This window comes from Glandiceps talaboti, chromosome 4 (assembly GCF_964340395.1).
Source record: "Glandiceps talaboti chromosome 4, keGlaTala1.1, whole genome shotgun sequence".
NCBI classification, from domain to species: domain Eukaryota; kingdom Metazoa; phylum Hemichordata; class Enteropneusta; family Spengelidae; genus Glandiceps; species Glandiceps talaboti.
Genome location: NC_135552.1, coordinates 1,192,497 through 1,212,971, shown reverse-complemented (window position 1 = coordinate 1,212,971; position 20,475 = coordinate 1,192,497). Strand labels below are relative to the sequence as shown.

The following is a 20,475-nucleotide window of genomic DNA, read 5'->3' as shown; positions in this document are numbered from 1 at the left end:
CATTCGCTACACTGCATGGCTTTATCCATTAGCCCTGATCCAAGTTTATGCTGTGATGCATAATGAAAATGAGATGAAGTACATGGGCAAAAGTTTTGGTCTGGGTTCATTCTGGTAAAATTCGGCCAAGGGGTGGAGAAAAGGAATGTTCCTAACATAATGTTGATGTGCTTTGGCTGCATAGATTGCTCCGCTATCTGACTTGGCAAGTCTAGATAAAAGTAGTATCAGTCCCGTAATTAGATGCGGCATAGACAATAACAACATGGCATAGATGGTGGGAGTATAATGTGTGGTACATTTGACAGTCACAGCACCATGCCTATAGCACTACTGAACTCTATCAGTTCAGGTGTGCTAAAAATGGAATGAAACAAATTGAATAAACTGTAATTTAAACATATTGCATTTTATGCAATTTTAGATTTGAGTGATTTTACTAATTTTTGGCATTGTTTACCTTTATATGGAATATGGTGACCCTTGTTTTCTAATCCTATTTGAATTCATTAACTATAATATTCTACACACAATCACATTTTCCATTAGATTCTATGGTTAGACTGAAACGAGTGGCCCTCAATGTGGGATAGACACTTCAATGGTATATGTATATCAACATTTTAGAGATATGCAAAATTTGTTTATCACAAATATGGTTGCCATTTTGCCATGAAAGTCAAGGTCGCAAAATTTGATGATGTGCATATGTCTGAGATAATGTAAGACTTTTGTACCATGTGTGATTGAAATAGCCCAATACATGGATGGATGGATGGATGGATGGATGGATGGATGGATGGACCCAATGTAAGACTTTTGTACCATGTGTGATTGAAATAGCCCAATACATGGATGGATGGATGGATGGAGATAATGTAAGACTTTTGTACCATGTGTGATTGAAATAGCCTAATACATGGATGGATGGATGGATGGAGATAATGTAAGACTTTTGTACCATGTGTGACTGAAATAGCCTAATACATGGATGGATGGATGGATGGATGGATGGATGGACCCAATGTAATAGCCTCCTCTGGCTGTCACCCACTGGGGCTAATAAGGCAAACTTTTGAGAACAGAATCAGAATCGTTATGGTTGTACCTGTTCCCCAGCCTTTGACTTGTTTCTTCAAAGATCCATCATCTTTTCTTGGGAAGTAAGGATCAGGCAAAGAAGCATCTAAAATTAGCAACCATTGTCTGGAATTTAAGAAGAGAGGATACTGTGCCTGGTGTGCATCTTGTAAACGGTATGGTACAGGATTGTTTTCAACCTCAACATGATCATTGGCAGCCTCACTAGCATGACTCAATTCTCTGAAATTCTTCTGAACTTCGCTGCATAGGACAGCATTTTTGGTAATAAAGATTTGGTGTAAGTGATCCATTGGGGTGCCTTCAACATTGGCTTTTTCACCTCCCTCCTCATCTCCTTTAACAGTAGGACAGGCACAAGATGATGTCACAGTATATGCACATGTAAGCGATGATGCTGCATCTGTTGACTCATCATCTGCATGAAAACAGGACACTAGGTTTAATTACATTAAATTTTGTATAGCTCAAAAAGATTATATATGGTACAGAAAGTATGCATGATTTTTTTTGACAAAAAATAATTGTGGAACCCTAATAGGGTTTTCATCATTAGGTGATATATAGTAATTTTGAATGCAATCATCTCAAAGTCTTCATCCCCCATCTCATGCTACAGTCACAAGAAGACTATAATAGGCAACTCACCACAATCCTTCTCATTATGATCATCTTCATCTTGGTCATGATGGCTATCATCTTCATGAACAAATGCAACATCCCTTGGTATCCAAGGTTCTCCACTCTTTGCAGCTTGGTCCCAGTACCTTATAAAGGAACTCCACAAGCGGTAGAGACAGCAAGTAGTCTTGCCTATTATTGAGAGTAAAGAAGAAAACCTTTGAAGTATTACATTATGTTATTGACTTAGTCTACCAAATACATATTATAGAATTCATTCACTATAGTTCATGATGAATGTATCATCCTCTGATTGTCAAAAGAGGTACTTGAAATTTTGATTTTAATAGAGAGACAACAGGTGACCAATTCTAAGTATTGGATTTCCTTTCCCTGGTTCTTCTTTTAATCACAGTACGTTAAAACGAGGTATTTGTGCCACAAATAAGAAAATGTTGGCAATTTGAATATTACCATAATTATATAATATCATAATTTATCTTTATTTGTCTTTATCAAGACACCTTTAGAATGATCACAGCATGTTACACCAATCTATCTGACACCTTTAGAATGATCACAACATGTCATACCAATCTATCTGACACTGTAGAATGAACACAACATGTCATACCAATCTATCTGACACTGTAGAATGAACACAACATGTCATACCAATCTATCTGACACTGTAGAATGAACACAACATGTCACACCAATCTATCTGACACTGTAGAATGAACACAACATGTCATACCAATCTATCTGACACTGTAGAATGATCACAACATGTCATACCAATCTATCTGACACTGTAGAATGATCACAACATGTCATACCAATCTATCTGACACTGTAGAATGATCACAACATGTCATACCAATCTATCTGACACTGTAGAATGAACACAACATGTCATACCAATCTATCTGACACTGTAGAATGATCACAACATGTCATACCAATCTATCTGACTCCTAATACAAGTTTAGAAACTGTTAATCAAACTATAGACTCTGAATTGTTTGTACAAAGTACAGTAGTAAAACCTATTACTGTACGTAGTCAAAGTGTATCAAACCAAGGTCATCACCACAAAAATACATCACATAAGGTTAGAAGGAATAAGAAAATATGTAAAATTTCTATGACAAATAGTCTGAAAATTGGATACATGAATTTTAGAGGCCTAAAATCAAAACAATATGAACTTGGCCAACTACTTAGTGAACTTAAATTCAATGTTTTTGGTGGAACTGAAACTTTTCTGAAGAACAATGAGAATCCAAAATTGAAGAATTATAAATGGATAGGTAAAAATCGTAAACTAGGTATCAAAAAAAGTGGTGGGGGAATTGGATTCCTCATAAAAAATAATATCCAGGTTATTGACTCAAACTTGCTTAAATCAAATGATGATGAATTAGAAAGACTATGGATTAAGATAAAGGTTGGTGAAAGACAAACATTATGTCTAGGATTAGTATATGTTCCCCCTGAAAATACAGATCAAGATAAAGTAGATGAATTATACCATGAATTGCACAGCAATATCATCAACTTAATAGAATCTAATGATCAATTTCTAATTCTTGGTGATTTTAATGGTAGAATACAGGACAGATCTGGGGACTCAGTTTTGAACAAAAATGGTGAAAAATTGATTTAAATGATAGACGAATTTGATTTAAATTTACTAAATAACAGTAGCATTAGCATAGGAACATGGACTTGGTCTAGACACACTCAGCAATCTGTTATTGACTATATGTTAACAAGTGACAATGTCAGTTATAAAATAAGTGAACTGTTTATAGGTGAGGACAGGATCTTTGACATTGGAAGTGACCACAATTTGATGTACAGTACCATTACAATCCCTGACAACAAGGTAGAAACAAAACCCAATAATACACAGAAGTGGGATATTAACAATGAAACAGACTGGAATTGTTTTCAGGAAAATCTAGCCCTAAAACTTGAACCATTTGATGGTATGCTCAGTTTGGCTTCAAACAAAAGAAATCAACAAAATATGTGTGACCATATTTGGAATTATTGGCTAACCAGTGTTACTGAAACATGCCATGAATTTATAGGTAAAAAAAGCATTGGGAGTTCATGTAAACCATGGTTTGATAAAGAAATCAAAACTGCAATCAATGCTAGAAAGAAATCAAACAGAATACACAGACAATGGGTCCATGATAATAATAATGATATGAACAATGAAGAAGGCCAAGTATTATGGCAGAAATATTTGGAGGATAAGAAGAATGCACAAAACATTGTTAGACAGAAACAAATTGAATCCAAAGTTAAACAGTGTGTAGATATATCCAAATCTAGGGGGAAATCAAGTAAGAAATACTGGTCATTATTAAGAGGTACAAAACAAAGATCATATACAACTGTAGTTCTTGACCAAGAATCAAACTTGATAATAGAAAAAGATAAAGTTAAGAAGGTAGTAGCTGATTATTGGCAACACCTAGGTGAACGTAATCATAAGAAGTACTTCAACCCAAATGAAAGTTACACTGAAAAAGCAAAGGAATTTGAAAATGAAGTGTTAAATTCTGTGATAAGATTTGAAGAAGAGTCTGCTAATAATTTAGATTCAATAACAATACGGCGTATTCCGGTTATCGAACTTCCGGTTGTTTCGCAGGAAAGTATCGCGAGAGGGCGCACCATATCTGACAAAGTGAGGGCCAGAATTTTCGTCATGGCATCTAATAGTATGGCGATGTATGAAGCTGTCAACAAAATGGGCGTAAAAGAACTCCGTGCATTCATAAAAGAGTGGAAAATTACTACTTCTAAATCTACTAGATATCGCCAGAAATGCTGTCAACCTTGGTCTTGAAACACTAGAAAATGATAATTTTCTGAGAGAACGGAAGAGGAGACGAATAGTGGATGTCAAGCATCAAAAGATAGAACTAATCGACAGCGGAAACATTGAAAGTTGGACGGAGGACCTTCGAAATATACCCGATGTAGACATGATAAACATATTTCTTTACCTTACTGGTGTCTGTTGCTTGACAAAAGAACGATTAGAAAATTACAAATCTGACAACAGCTTCCAATCTGATTAAAATCCGATGTAGATGTTGGCTGATCGTTCATTGCTATTTTACCTTCGTTATTTTGCCTGAATTGACCTTCTTGGTACATGTTTACATTTTTTAGCTTGCCTGATCGCCTCCTCTACGATCAGGCTAAAAAATGTAAACATGTACCAAGAAAAATAATATCAGGCAAAATAACGAAGGTAAAATAGCAATGAACGATTAGCCGACATCTACATCGGATTTTAATCAGATTGAACAGCTTCCAGCTACAGTCATTGCAATATTGAGAGTTCGGTCGACAATTACCAAGCCACATGTTTATATTGTAACTGATGTCGCCGCATACTTAGGCCTTTCTTGTTTATTAGAACAGTGGTGTAGCACCACGGGTGAAATCATAAAACTTTGTCCGGAAAAAAACATTTCATGTACTGGTTATAAGTTGGCATAAACATATTTGTATTGATATACTCATCTTTACTATCACACTTTGATTAGCTTGCTATTCTTTATTCAGGACCATCAGTGTATAAAAAACCCCATTGAAGTCGGCAACGAATCATAAATATTGTTATTATGATTGATGTACCACACCGCCCACCCCTTCAATGAATCGGCCTTCCATGTAACGTTTACGTGGTTCACTCATCATACCATGCCTTATACCGATCTGATTAAAATCCGATGTACATGTCGGCTGATCGTTCATTGCTATTTTACCTTCGTTATTTTGCCTGAATTGACCTTCGTGGTACATGTTTACGTTTTTGTCCTGATCGGTAGAGGAGGCGATCAAACATGTACCACGAAGGTCAATTCAGGCACAATAACGAAAGTAAAATAGCAATGAACGATTAGCCGACATCTACATCGGATTTTAATCAGATTGGTTTTATACAAGCTGCAATAACTGTAGCGTATATTGTGATTTTGAGGGTTCTTTCCTCTGTTTTTGTACCTTTTTCCGTTCCGATGTTTGACTGGAAGCAATCGCTACAATTTCTCCAACGGTAACGCAAATGGACGAGGTCACACTGAAAACGTGAGTGAGATGTCAGTGTACTACCCGTTTCAAAATGTTGCTACTTTTGGGTTTTCCTCACGGTCGAATTGTAGAGCCAAACTTACGCGAAATAGGAGAACAAGAGGTTAATTTGCTATTTCGTTATTTGATGGGCGATAATGCAATATTATAGCGTAAAGTTACGGGGAATGACAGAAAATCTTTAGTCAGTGGTTACGATGCCTATAGACTCTATGCTCTACAATTCTGGCCCTCACTTCCGGTTCTAAAACAGCGCCCCTAGTGGCCAAACAATCATATCTTTTATCTTTTCGGGGCTTCTTCGATAACCGGAATACGGCGTATTACAAGAGATAGTGTTTATGATCTAGTTTCAAATCTACAGAACAATAAGGCCCCTGGTCCAGACGAACTAACACATGAAATCATTAAGGGAGGTGGGAATATTATCATTGACTCTTTGCTATCAATGTTTAATTTATACACAAGACTAGAAGTTGTACCAAAAGACTGGGGAAAAAATATAATTATCCCATTACATAAAAAAGGTGACACAAGAAATCTTAATAACTACAGAGGGATCTCACTTAGTTCAGTTGTTGGTAAACTCTACAATAAACATTACTGGGACAAGCCATTAAAGAAGCAAGTCCACTTGTTATCAAAGAGTACCAATATTTACACATGTGATGATGGGGCTCTTACATAACACAAGTAAACAGTGTAGTTCACAGCGTAAGATCATTTCTAAGGAGTGGGTCAATTGAGGCAAACCTTATCTCCGTCTTATATCAGTTGTTATCAATTTATTAGGCTATTATAAGTAACACTACAAACAGCTTTAGAGATGCAAACAACTTTTATGACACCCGTTTTCGTCAGGCAAGCCCGCGGGTTTGTTGCACTTGGACCGTTAATGGCTTGTGAATGTCATGAATTATTGAAAAGGAAGTATCAAATTTAATTGAATCTAAAGATATCCTTGATGAAATACAAGGGGTTTTTAGAAGAAACAGACGCACAACTGACCAAATATTTGTTTTAAAAGGAATTGCTACAATCCGCAAATACAAAAAGGAGCATACATATTTGGCATTTCTAGATTTTAAAAAAGCATACGATAGTGTGTGGAGAGAAGGACTGTGGTATGCTTTATGGAAAAATGGCATAAAGGGTAAATTATGGCGAATTATTAAACACACATATGATAACATTGAAAGCAAAGTCTCTCTTGGAGATATTGAGACAAATTATTTTGATCAAAATGAAGGTCTGAGGCAAGGATGTGTGCTAGCTCCAATCCTTTTCTCTATTTATATCAATGAACTTAAAAAATTACTTAATCAATCCCTTCTTGGGGTACATTTAAATGAAACAACTGTTAATGGTTTATTTTTTGCTGATGACGTTAGCTCTCATAGCACCAAATGAACACCAACTTCAACAAATGTTAGACATCACAAACAAATATTGCAAACTCTGGAAAATGTCAATTAATGAAGAAAAATCAAATATCCTGATTGTAAATAAGAAAATAGACAAACAGAAAAACTGGTTAATTGGTGATTTAACCATAAAGGAGTCAAATGAATACAAGTACCTTGGTTACTGGATCACACGTAATCTTTCTGACCATACCCACTTAGCAAAATTATCAAAGAAGTTTGACAGCTTATTCCCTATCATGAAAAGTACCCTTGGTAACCATGGTAACATCAACAGGGTCGATTTTGGCTCATCTCTATGGAATCACATAGTGCGTCCAGTATTGGAATATGCAGGTGAAATACTAATACTTACTAATAGTCGAACTGACATGGAATGTTTAGAAAAGATGCAAAGGTCTGTGGGGAAATTCATTTTAAAGGCAACTCGTTACACTGCAAATGAGGCAGTACTTGGTGACCTAGGTTGGACCACAATGATAAGTAAATTTAATGTGTTGAAACTGAAATATTTAAAAAGACTATGTAATCTTCCAGAAACACGCTGGACCAAGATTGTATTCAACAAACTCACTGCAATCAGTCAAGACTCTGAAATGAACACGATAAACCTGTGCTGGGATTGGCCTAAATCTATAAATAACGTCTTAACAAATCTCAAAACACATAGAGAAGAAATAAAAAATCTCACAGACAATAAAATCAAGCAAATAATTTTCAAGTATGATGAATCTAAATGGAAAGAAGATATGGAAAAAAAGTCTAGTCTCATTCACTACCGTAGGTTCAAAACATCTTTAGAAATGGAACCGTATCTTAAATCAGTAAATGACTTCAAAGGGCCACAATTAAAATTTAAAGCAAGATCCTATACATTAGGACTCTCATATGAAAAGAGAAAGTGGGAAAACTGTAACTTTGATTGCTCCTGTCCCTGCTGTGGACAAGAAGATGAAACACTTGAACACTTTCTCTTTTCGTGTGAAAGCCTTTCTACCTATCGTCACATCCTAATGAAGAACACAAAAGATCTTTTACTTAACCATACAGAGACAAACCTATATCAAGATTTTATACAAGGCAAAGAACTGTTAAGCCTCTTTATAGGAGACAGTACAAAAAATTATAACATTTTATTAAGTAAAAAAATTGACAAATTTATCCAGCGATTTCTAAGTAGTGCAATGGAACATAGGAAAACATGTTTAACCTGATGGAGAATTGTAATTTTTTATCTCTTTCTTTATCTCTTATTACTTCTTTGAAGTTATTAGTTGCTATTTTAACATGATATTTAAATTTTTTTGTATGTATTTGATTCTATGTAAATGCTGCTCCTAATGTTTTTAGTGAGCCCCTGATATAAAAGGGATGCAGAAAATAAATAAAATAAAATAAAATAGAATGATCACAACATGTCAAACCAATCTATCTGACACTGTAGAATGAACACAACATGTCATACCAATCTATCTGACACTGTAGAATGAACACAACATGTCATACCAATCTATCTGACACTGTAGAATGATCACAACATGTCATACCAATCTATCTGACACTGTAGAATGAACACAACATGTCATACCAATCTATCTGACACTGTAGAATGAACACAACATGTCATACCAATCTATCTGACACTGTAGAATGAACACAACATGTCACACCAATCTATCTGACACTGTAGAATGATCACAACATGTCATACCAATCTATCTGACACTGTAGAATGAACACAACATGTCATACCAATCTATCTGACACTGTAGAATGAACACAACATGTCATACCAATCTATCTGACACTGTAGAATGAACACAACATGTCATACCAATCTATCTGACACTGTAGAATGAACACAACATGTCATACCAATCTATCTGACACTGTAGAATGAACACAACATGTCATACCAATCTATCTGACACTGTAGAATGATCATAACATGTCATACCAATCTATCTGACACTGTAGAATGAACACAACATGTCATACCAATCTATCTGACACTGTAGAATGATCACAACATGTCATACCAATCTATCTGTCACTGTAGAATGAACACAACATGTCACACCAATCTATCTGACACTGTAGAATGATTACAACATGTCACACCAATCTATCTGACACTGTAGAATGAACACAACATGTCATACCAATCTATCTGACACTGTAGAATGATTACAACATGTCATACCAATCTATCTGACACTGTAGAATGAACACAACATGTCATACCAATCTATCTGACACTGTAGAATGAACACAACATGTCATACCAATCTATCTGGCACTGTAGAATGAACACAACATGTCAAACCAATCTATCTGACACTGTAGAATGAACACAACATGTCATACCAATCTATCTGACACTGTAGAATGATTACAACATGTCATACCAATCTATCTGACACTGTAGAATGAACACAACATGTCATACCAATCTATCTGACACTGTAGAATGAACACAACATGTCATACCAATCTATCTGGCACTGTAGAATGAACACAACATGTCATACCAATCTATCTGACACTGTAGAATGAACACAACATGTCATACCAATCTATCTGACACTGTAGAATGAACACAACATGTCACACCAATCTATCTGACACTGTAGAATGAACACAACATGTCACACCAATCTATCTGGCACTGTAGAATGAACACAACATGTCACACCAATCTATCTGGCACTGTAGAATGATCACAACATGTCATACCAATCTATCTGGCACTGTAGAATGATCACAACATGTCATACCAATCTATCTGGCACTGTAGAATGAACACAACATGTCAAACCAATCTATCTGACACTGTAGAATGAACACAACATGTCATACCAATCTATCTGACACTGTAGAATGAACACAACATGTCATACCAATCTATCTGACACTGTAGAATGAACACAACATGTCATACCAATCTATCTGACACTGTAGAATGAACACAACATGTCACACCAATCTATCTGGCACTGTAGAATGAACACAACATGTCACACCAATCTATCTGGCACTGTAGAATGAACACAACATGTCACACCAATCTATCTGGCACTGTAGAATGAACACAACATGTCATACCAATCTATCTGACACTGTAGAATGATCACAACATGTCATACCAATCTATCTGTCACTGTAGAATGATCACAACATGTCATACCAATCTATCTGACACTGTAGAATGATCACAACATGTCATACCAATCTATCTGACACTGTAGAATGATCACAACATGTCATACCAATCTATCTGTCACTGTAGAATGATCACAACATGTCATACCAATCTATCTGACACTGTAGAATGATTACAACATGTCATACCAATCTATCTGGCACTGTAGAATGATCACAACATGTCATACCAATCTATCTGACACTGTAGAATGAACACAACATGTCATACCAATCTATCTGTCACTGTAGAATGATCACAACATGTCATACCAATCTATCTGACACTGTAGAATGATCACAACATGTCATACCAATCTATCTGACACTGTAGAATGATCACAACATGTCATACCAATCTATCTGACACTGTAGAATGATCACAACATGTCATACCAATCTATCTGTCACTGTAGAATGATCACAACATGTCATACCAATCTATCTGGCACTGTAGAATGATCACAACATGTCATACCAATCTATCTGACACTGTAGAATGAACACAACATGTCATACATGATCACAACATGTTATGTGTCATGAAGTCAATTCTATATGGATTAAAAATGAATTGGTCACCAGGTGAATTAGCTAATTAATTTATAATAAATTTATTAACTTTTCAATCATGCGCATATATGTATGTGGGTGTGTGTATATGGGAGTGTGTATATGGTGTATGTGTGTGGGTGGGTGTATGTGGGTGTGTGTCGAAGGAGTATAAGAATGAATGCACAAATGGACCAACCAAGAAACAAACAAATGAATGAACGGATGATCAGACAAATGAATGAAAGAATGAATGAACGAACAAACGAACAAATGAACAAACAAATGAATGAACGAACGAACAAATTAACGAATGAACGAACAAATGAACGAACGCAAACACTGCTATTTATATCATATATTTTCATGGTTCACAGTATGAATACCATAGGCCATTGAACAATACTGTCATGTAGTCAGAAATACCAGAGGAAGTTTGGCAAAATGGAAATGGGTGCTCTAGAGGAGTTGATTTCTATGTGGTGGATTTCTTTGGAAGGGGCACGTTAGTTTGTTCTATTACTTGTTTATCAAATGATAACTGAGTGTTATTTTCTGGAAAGGGGTGAGATGTACTTAACAATTGTATGTAAATATAAAATAAATTAATATATAACGCTATGAGACATATGCCAACTACTATTTATCCCTAAGATATTGTGGAAATGGTAGAAATGGTATTTGTTTTACAATGTTTTCATAGTTATGATATTGAAGACAAGTCTTTGATTTAAAAAAAAGAGGTAACAAGTTCTTTAGTCTACATTTAAATTTATGTACTGACATTTCGATGGATGTCTTCTTCAGGGTCAAAAGACAATACTATGAATGAAACAAGGAGTAAAACAAGTCTTTACAGGAGACACAGTAGTTCTCGTACACAACCTGTGCAATTGAACTATCAGTGATATGGAAAGCCACAGCTGTCTTAAGTCTAAAAAATACAATATATTGACCATTTCAGTCAATATATGATGCGAATATATCGTTATATGATGCAAACATTTCATTATATGATGTCAACATATCTTTATAGTATGTGAACGTTTCATTATATGATGTGTACATATCTCTATACGATGTGAACATTTCATTATATGATATGTACTTACCATGATATGAAGTGTACATATCATTATATGATGTGTACATATCTTTAAATGATGTCAACATTTCATTACATAATGTGTACATATGCTTACATGGACATTTCATTATATGATATGAACACACCATTATATGATGTGTACATATCTTTATATAATATGAACACACCATTATGTGTACATATCTTTCTATGATGTAGACATACCATTATATGTGTACACACCATTATATGACATGAACACACCAATATATGTGTACAGATTTCGGGAAAACAAAAGATGCCAAATGGAGTTGCTTGAAAAAAAAAATCCGGATATGAGTGGGTGATGGAAAAAAAAGATGGACCACTGCTGCTAGGAAAAAAAATGTCTTGGCAGGGAAATGATGCACAGGTTCGAGTATACTGTTCAACCTACTCGTACCTCTCCAACCAGGACACTTGTCAAATCATGACAAACATTTAATATCATGACAAATCATGACAAACACATGTCACACGGCACGTCAGATTACCTAAAATGCAGTATGATTCGTATGCTCGGAAATCGAAGGCGCGGCACCGACACATACATTGTTGTTGGTTCTACACATGCATTACGTTGTATATGTCACTTTTGAAGAAAATATCTGACGGCTATCGCGTCGTCCCTGCTGTCCCAAAGTAATCATTAAAAATAAATAAAATTTACTCAGTCATGAATTTATTTTTCTTTTCTTTTTGCTCAAAAGCCAGGGTTTAGTACACATAATTTACCGAGCTGTGGTGCATGCATAGTGTAGCGTACGTGGGTCTAAGTTTATCTGCTCCCTGCATAGCATCTGGGTATACATCGTTTACTTATCGTGGTTTGCGACCCTGCCATATCATAAACACAATTTAGACTATTAAAAGTACAAACATCTATTCACAGTTATAATTTTATTTGCTGAATTTTATTTCTCCGGGTTGATTGCTCGAAAGTTAGAGCGTAATTACCGAGATGTTTACACTACTGTACAAAACACGCGGCCTGTGTGATGATGGCGTCCGGGTATGATGCACCGTGCACGTCATTTTTTTGTAGAACATACGAGGATTTATAACCCAGCCATCCCACAATCGCAATCAATATTCTAGTAGTAAAAGTACATACATTTACTTACAGTTATACATTTTATTCAATTTATCTCATTTCTCACTCAAAGGCCAGAATATAATATTAGCACGTTACAATTTACCGAGTGACAGCATTGCCATTACAAGCATACAGTGTACACGTAACTTGACTAATGTTGTGCCTAGCATGATACGCGTTACACCGTCCAGGTGCACCGCCGCAGCACCGATTGTCCATAGAAAATACAGGTAATGATTTATGACCCTGCTGCTTACTGTCTCAAATTTACAATTAATAAAACTACAGAAACATTTATTCACGGTTACGAATTTATTTTCTCTCGAAAGCCTTGGTTTGTAACATCACGTAATTCACCGATTTTTGGGGATAAATGCTTTGTATAGAACATACCTGTTGACGATTTACGAACCTGCTGTCCCATGGTTGTCATACATGGTGACATAACATTTTCGAAAATTCTATATGACTGCAATGACTACATTCAAATCCTATCTTCGTCGAGGAATTCACTACGTGCCTAAGCACCCAGTATATCATTCGATTCGTATTCACACGTACTACAATTCTTCGTTCATGGATTTTGAAAAACGTAGAGACAGACAACTTTAAAATGTGACAAAAATCCCAAAATTTGTGAATTTTCAGGAAAATTAGTCTAAAAATGACAATAAATGCACGAATACAAATATGCAAACGTAGTTTGTTTACATTTCAGCTGATTGTCACATGTAGTGGCTTTTCCGACAACATCATAAGTTTATGAATTAAGAGAATCAAAAAAACACCTAAATTTGACCAAAAATGTCATTTTATTAATATTACTGTGGTATACGATAGATATGCCGTAGGAAAAAAATTCAAAAAGTACTAAAAATAGCAGAATTTTGATTTCTAGAAATAACTTGTTGTGAACAAGGATGGTGAACTTCCGCCCTCTGCTAGGCTTTAAAGCATTGCATGTAGTAGTATAGGGAAGATATGAGATTTAAGATGGCCTCCTCTGAAGGTATCTGCGAGCATACAAATCGCATTGCATAATGGTCAGGCTCACTTGTCGTGTGTCAGGGACCAGTCAGTTTCGTTAGCCTGTTGTACATATATACATTTGTTCTTGTCTCTGTTTCTTTCATAAATTGTTTAAATATTACTTCATGTAAGGGTTCAAACATAACTATACATAAAATTATACATATAATACATGTATTACCTAGCTACCACATAGTTACAGAACATGCCATGGAAGTGTTTGGCTGTTTCACAATTAGTGCTTCACTTATCTTACACTTTGGGGCAAAAGTGAACTTGAAGGTTTTGTAATGGTAATCTTCATACTATTGGATAGTTTATAAAAGAACTTAATCTAAATTGTTCTAGTCTCTTCAGTATGAAAATTTGTCAGAAGGGATGAATATACTTCCTATTTCAGACACTACATGTATCGACACCACAACTCAAATTCAAGTTTATATTGTACACTAGGTATGACCTCCTAAAGTGCTCTAACACATCAGTAACTTTACTATACATGCAATATCAATGCCCCTATACCAATGTTGCAGGCCCACTTTTATAACATGGAAAACTTATTTAAAAAGTTATATTTACTTTTAGCTTTTTCGATGCTTGGCAATATATATCTCAGAGGCTATGAGGGGGGGGGGGGGGGAACCCCTTGGACTCCATCACCACCCCAGAGGCCACTCATTCGTTAAACCAACAATAAGATTCACCAAAATTGGTAAAGAATTTCAAAAGCTTCTAGGGGGAGACCCCCTAGGACCTCCCCCCCCCCCCCAATAAGAGGTAGACATGTCCAAGCCTCAAATCAAAGTTCTTCCCTCCACCTCTTACTGTCAAGATGCTATGAAACTTTATTTCAAAAATGTTTCAACCATGTGTAGTTGCTTTTTACAATTGTTAGAGCTGAATTGTAAAGCTTGCAAATTATTGTCTGAAAGTGTCTGTTAATAGCCTGAAAATTGGCTTTCAGAGTAAAAATCCTCCAGGGCTTCTAGGGGGAGACCCCCTACAACCCCTCCCCCCCCATTCACACACACTCACACAAGAGGTGGATATATCCCATTCTCAAAGCTCTTCCCTCTACAGCTTACTGTCAGATGCTATGAAATTTTAATCACAGGGGTCAGTGACTTTTTGTCGGCCCAATGGAAACTGACCCCCCCCCCCCATCCCCCCAAGCTGGAGAAACTGACAGGTCTATCTGAATGTTTGAGCTCACCAATCAAGTTTCCGATTTGTATTTTCAGTGTGTCACCATACCATGGCATAAAAACTGTCAATGATGTTTATTTAATTGAAAATCAAACATGTATGAAATATGTAGTTTTCTAAATAAAATCTGTGTGCGATAGAACAGCATCGTTTCACTCTCTGTATTACCCTGTGAAAACCAAACAGAAAAATCTGGATATCTCAAAGAAGCAAAGAAAAAAGAAAACAAAAATAATTCTCAGGCAAGAAAAAATAATGACTAGCCACCAATCTTCCAAGCCCCCCCCCCCCTGGATTTCGAATGGTCTACCCCTTAGTGTTACAGTCTAGTGCTACTGGATACATGGGAAATACTAGTCCCTGCAATTGTGGCCCTGTCAAGGAGCTTACGGTTTCCTCACGGTGATCGTCGTGTAGTGAAAAGATTCGCGAGATCTCGCATGTACAATTGGCGCTAAATGTGTCTTTGTGTAGCAAGGTATAGTGTAGTGCGCCCCCTTGTGGGAAATAAATGTGAGGCATATCATCATATAATGACAAGTATGCCTAACAACAAGTACGCATGGCATCACCTCATAACGTGTACGCTCATCAACCTACTGAGCATGCCTAACAGCACATTGAGAAGGCAATCACGTCATAACATTTACGCTTATCAACCTACTGAGTATATATCACATCATGATATTTGCACATAAGTATCAATTTGAAACTAGATTATTTCAATTTAGTCACATTTGGCTGTTTTTCAAAGTCATCAACCCTAGAATAAACTACACACATTTGTTGGGGTAGGGCCAGTATTTAGTGTGTGTGTGGGGGGGGGGGGATTGGGTGGGGGCATGTAAAAAATTCAGGGTTACAATTTTTAGCCATGAATATTGGTCTGAGGGGGTTGGGGCGAAATATTTTGCTAATGAGTTTAAACAATTAAATCTCAGGAGTGGTCATTTACAGAGTGCATAATTTACAAAATTTCTTGTGGCTTCACCACAATAACTTCTGAAACCTATCTTCAGTAATATGGTGGGTGACAGCCATATAAATGTATTTGTGTATGCCTTCCCCAGTCTGTTTGCACATCTCGCTCCCTCTCTTCTAACCACAGGGAGCAGTGAGCATGTGATTGATCTGTCAATTTGTTGATTGATTTATTATTTGCTTGAAATGATAGATCGATTGAATGATTAATTTTTGTGGTGAAATAAAACTTATTTTGTGTGATTTTTGTGGTGGTATAAACTTTTCTGCTTTCCCTGGCTACATTTGTCTCTGTTACCTGTATATAATTATTTGTTTATTGATTAGATAAAAATTCGTCAATTGATCAATCAAATAATAAATCAATCTATAAATCGATCAATAAATTAATCAATTACATGCTCACTGCTCCATAGGTAATATAGCCATACAGTTATATGATAATGTATAAATGGTAAAATTAGGGTGTTGAAGACAATTTTCAAGGACTCTATGGCATTCAATAATGTGTATGGTTTGAAATTTCATATCCCTAATTGGCCTCATATATGTCCTTCTTTTCCAAAAATATGATGTGTGTGTGTGTGTGGGACATTCTTAGTGGGTGTAGATTGATTTGTTCATGACATGATTCCATAAGTAATATGCAAATTAGGTATAAATGTGTCTTTTGGTCAAATATCTTTAATTTCAAAGCCACTAAGCAGATTGGGTTGAAATTTAATGGGGATGCATTTTAGAATCTGTTGATGAAGAGATATTAGTATGTAATAATATCATCAATGATATGCAAATTAGGTGTTAAGATGTGAATTTTGGTCAAAACTTATCTCAATCAAAGCACCAAATGTATTGCTGGGTATCACATAATGAGACTGACTTTGACAGCAAAGAAAGTGGAGGAACACTGGTGTTAGTTTAGAAAGTTTTTTATTAACTACCGCGCAAGGCCACTGTGTAGTACTCGGATGGTACTAGATAAATAAGTCAAAGCGAAAAAAAACGAGTCAGTGATCAGATTGCAATATTAACATTGGAATCGCTGATACACAATACCAAAAAGTATAAGGTTGATGGGGCTGAAATCATATAATAAAGTGTTTGCATCATATAGAGATGGGCTTATATCATATAATAAAGTGTTTGCATCATATAGAGATGGGCTTATATCATATAATAAAGTGTTTGCATCATATAGAGATATGTACACATATAATGGTGTGTTCAAATCATATAAAGATAGTACACATATAATGGTGTGTTCAAATCATATAAAGATAGTACACATATAATGGTGTGTTCAAATCATATAAAGATAGTACACATATAATGGTGTGTTCAAATCATATAAAGATAGTACACATATAATGGTGTGTTCAAATCATATAAAGATAGTACACATATAATGGTGTGTTCAAATCATATAAAGATAGTACACATATAATGGTGTGTTCAAATCATATAAAGATAGTACACATATAATGGTGTGTTCAAATCATATAAAGATAGTACACATATAATGGTGTGTTCAAATCATATAAAGATAGTACACATATAATGGTGTGTTCAAATCATATAAAGATAGTACACATATAATGGTGTGTTCAAATCATATAAAGATAGTACACATATAATGGTGTGTTCAAATCATATAAAGATAGTACACATATAATGGTGTGTTCAAATCATATAAAGATAGTACACATATAATGGTGTGTTCAAATCATATAAAGATAGTACACATATAATGGTGTGTTCAAATCATATAAAGATAGTACACATATAATGGTGTGTTCAAATCATATAAAGATAGTACACATATAATGGTGTGTTCAAATCATATAAAGATAGTACACATATAATGGTGTGTTCAAATCATATAAAGATAGTACACATATAATGGTGTGTTCAAATCATATAAAGATAGTACACATATAATGGTGTGTTCAAATCATATAAAGATAGTACACATATAATGGTGTGTTCAAATCATATAAAGATAGTACACATATAATGGTGTGTTCAAATCATATACAGATAGTACACATATAATGGTGTGTTCAAATCATATACAGATAGTACACATATAATGGTGTGTTCAAATCATATACAGATAGTACACATATAATGGTGTGTTCATATCATATAAAGATAGTACACATATAATGGTGTGTTCATATCATATAAAGATAGTACACATATAATGGTGTGTTCAAATCATATACAGATAGTACACATATAATGGTGTGTTCAAATCATATACAGATATGTACACATATAATGGTGTGTTCATATTATATAAAGATATATACACATATAATGGTGTGTTCATATTATATAAAGATATGTACAGTAAAACTCCAATTATCCGAACTCCGATTATCCGAATTGTTCGGTCATCCGAACCGCTGTCATGTCTCCCAAAATGTTCTATTGTTCCTTCGACCCATTGTTTTCATCACCACGCAAACACAGGCGATTCTGTGATCACTGTAACAACGCATTGCCTGCTGTCTTTTGTCTTTCGTCGGCTTATCTTCTGTGTTTCCTTTATACATGAGTTAACATACAATACAATTGTTACAATTCAATTCCAGTGTCTAATTTACTTCAAAACAATACAGAGTGTGAAGTGACTAAGTGTACATGAATGGTCAGATCGACGTGTGGGCCGAAGTGTGAATTAAAGTGTGAATAACAACTTGATCTGAAAGGCCTTTTTCATGTAAGTTAGAACAATTGATTGCAAGGAAAATGATAAAAATGAAACGTTCCGCAGAAAAGCAAAAAAAACCGGGAAGATCACACAAACCATATCTTTGTCAGAAAGCCGCTGATCGGCGGCAAAGTCATCACAACATAAAATGTAGGTGTCCTTTCATGTCGGAACGACAAATACTCTCACGATGGCCACCAGTTACGAACCCAAGCTGTGAAATTTCTTTTCAACACACACTATAAATTCAGGCGATTTTGCGAAAAATGCTCACTCGAAAACCAAACACTGATTGAACACAACTCTACGAAACTGCCCTTCTCATCGATTCTACAACACTATATCCCATAAGCCTACGTCATCATGTCAAAACGCAAGCGCACTGTACTCGACCTCGACACCAAACTGTCAATCATCAACCGACTAGAACGAGGAGAGACAGCCACGAAGTTAGCCACCGAGTACGGAGTAGGCAAGTCAACGATCACAGATATCAAGAAGACAAAGGCAAAATTGCAGGACTTTGCAGCTAAAATGGACACAGACAAGGGGCTTCAGCGCAAGATAATGAAAACTGCAAAAGATGACAACTTAGAGAAAAGTGTTTTCACTTGGTTTTCACAAGAACGCAGTCGTGGTACACCGTTATCAGGCCAGCTGATCATCGAAAAAGCGAAATGGTTCGATGAACAATTCAATGGTGAACAATCATCTTTCAAAGGGAGTAACGGATGGCTCAGAAATTTTCAGAAGAGACATGGTATCCGTCAAATTTCAGTACAGGGAGAAAAGATGTCATCAAACACTGCCGCTGTTGAACCATTCATACAGAAATTTCACGAACTCATACAACAAGAAGGTTATCAAACTGAACAAATCTATAATGCAGATGAATCAGGACTGCAGTGGAAACTTCTGCCGCAAAAGACATTGGCTTCTACATCAGAGAAATCAGCACTGGGTCACAAAGCTAACAAAGAACGCATAACCATCATGGGTTGTGCGAATGCGGCGGGCACACACAGACTCCCAGTCATAGTGATTGGAAAAGCAGCAAAACCGCGTTGTTTCAAGCATGTAAACATGGAAAATTTACCAGTTCGATACTTCAATCATCGAAATGCTTGGATGAGTGGTGATATGTTTTCTCAGTGGTTTCACCAAGACTTCGTTCCCAGCGTTAAACGTCATCTCCGTCGTCAGGGCCTGCCCGAAAAAGCACTCTTGACTCTTGATAATGCTCCCGCCCATCCCAATGTCACTAAACTTCAGAGTGAAGACGGTATGATCAGATGTC

At 35.8% G+C, this 20,475-nt stretch overlaps 1 protein-coding gene across 1 annotated transcript in view; it reads right to left on the bottom strand.

The window, feature by feature from the left end:
• LOC144433630 (TPR and ankyrin repeat-containing protein 1-like) overlaps positions 1–20,475 on the bottom strand; it is a 193,973-nt gene that overhangs the window by 94,856 nt on the left and 78,642 nt on the right. The window contains exons 10-11 of the mRNA XM_078121973.1: positions 1,750–1,914; positions 1,109–1,519 (exon numbers count right to left, since the gene is read on the bottom strand). Coding sequence (XP_077978099.1) covers positions 1,109–1,519; positions 1,750–1,914 — 576 coding nt within the window. The remainder of the gene's footprint in view (positions 1–1,108; positions 1,520–1,749; positions 1,915–20,475) is intronic.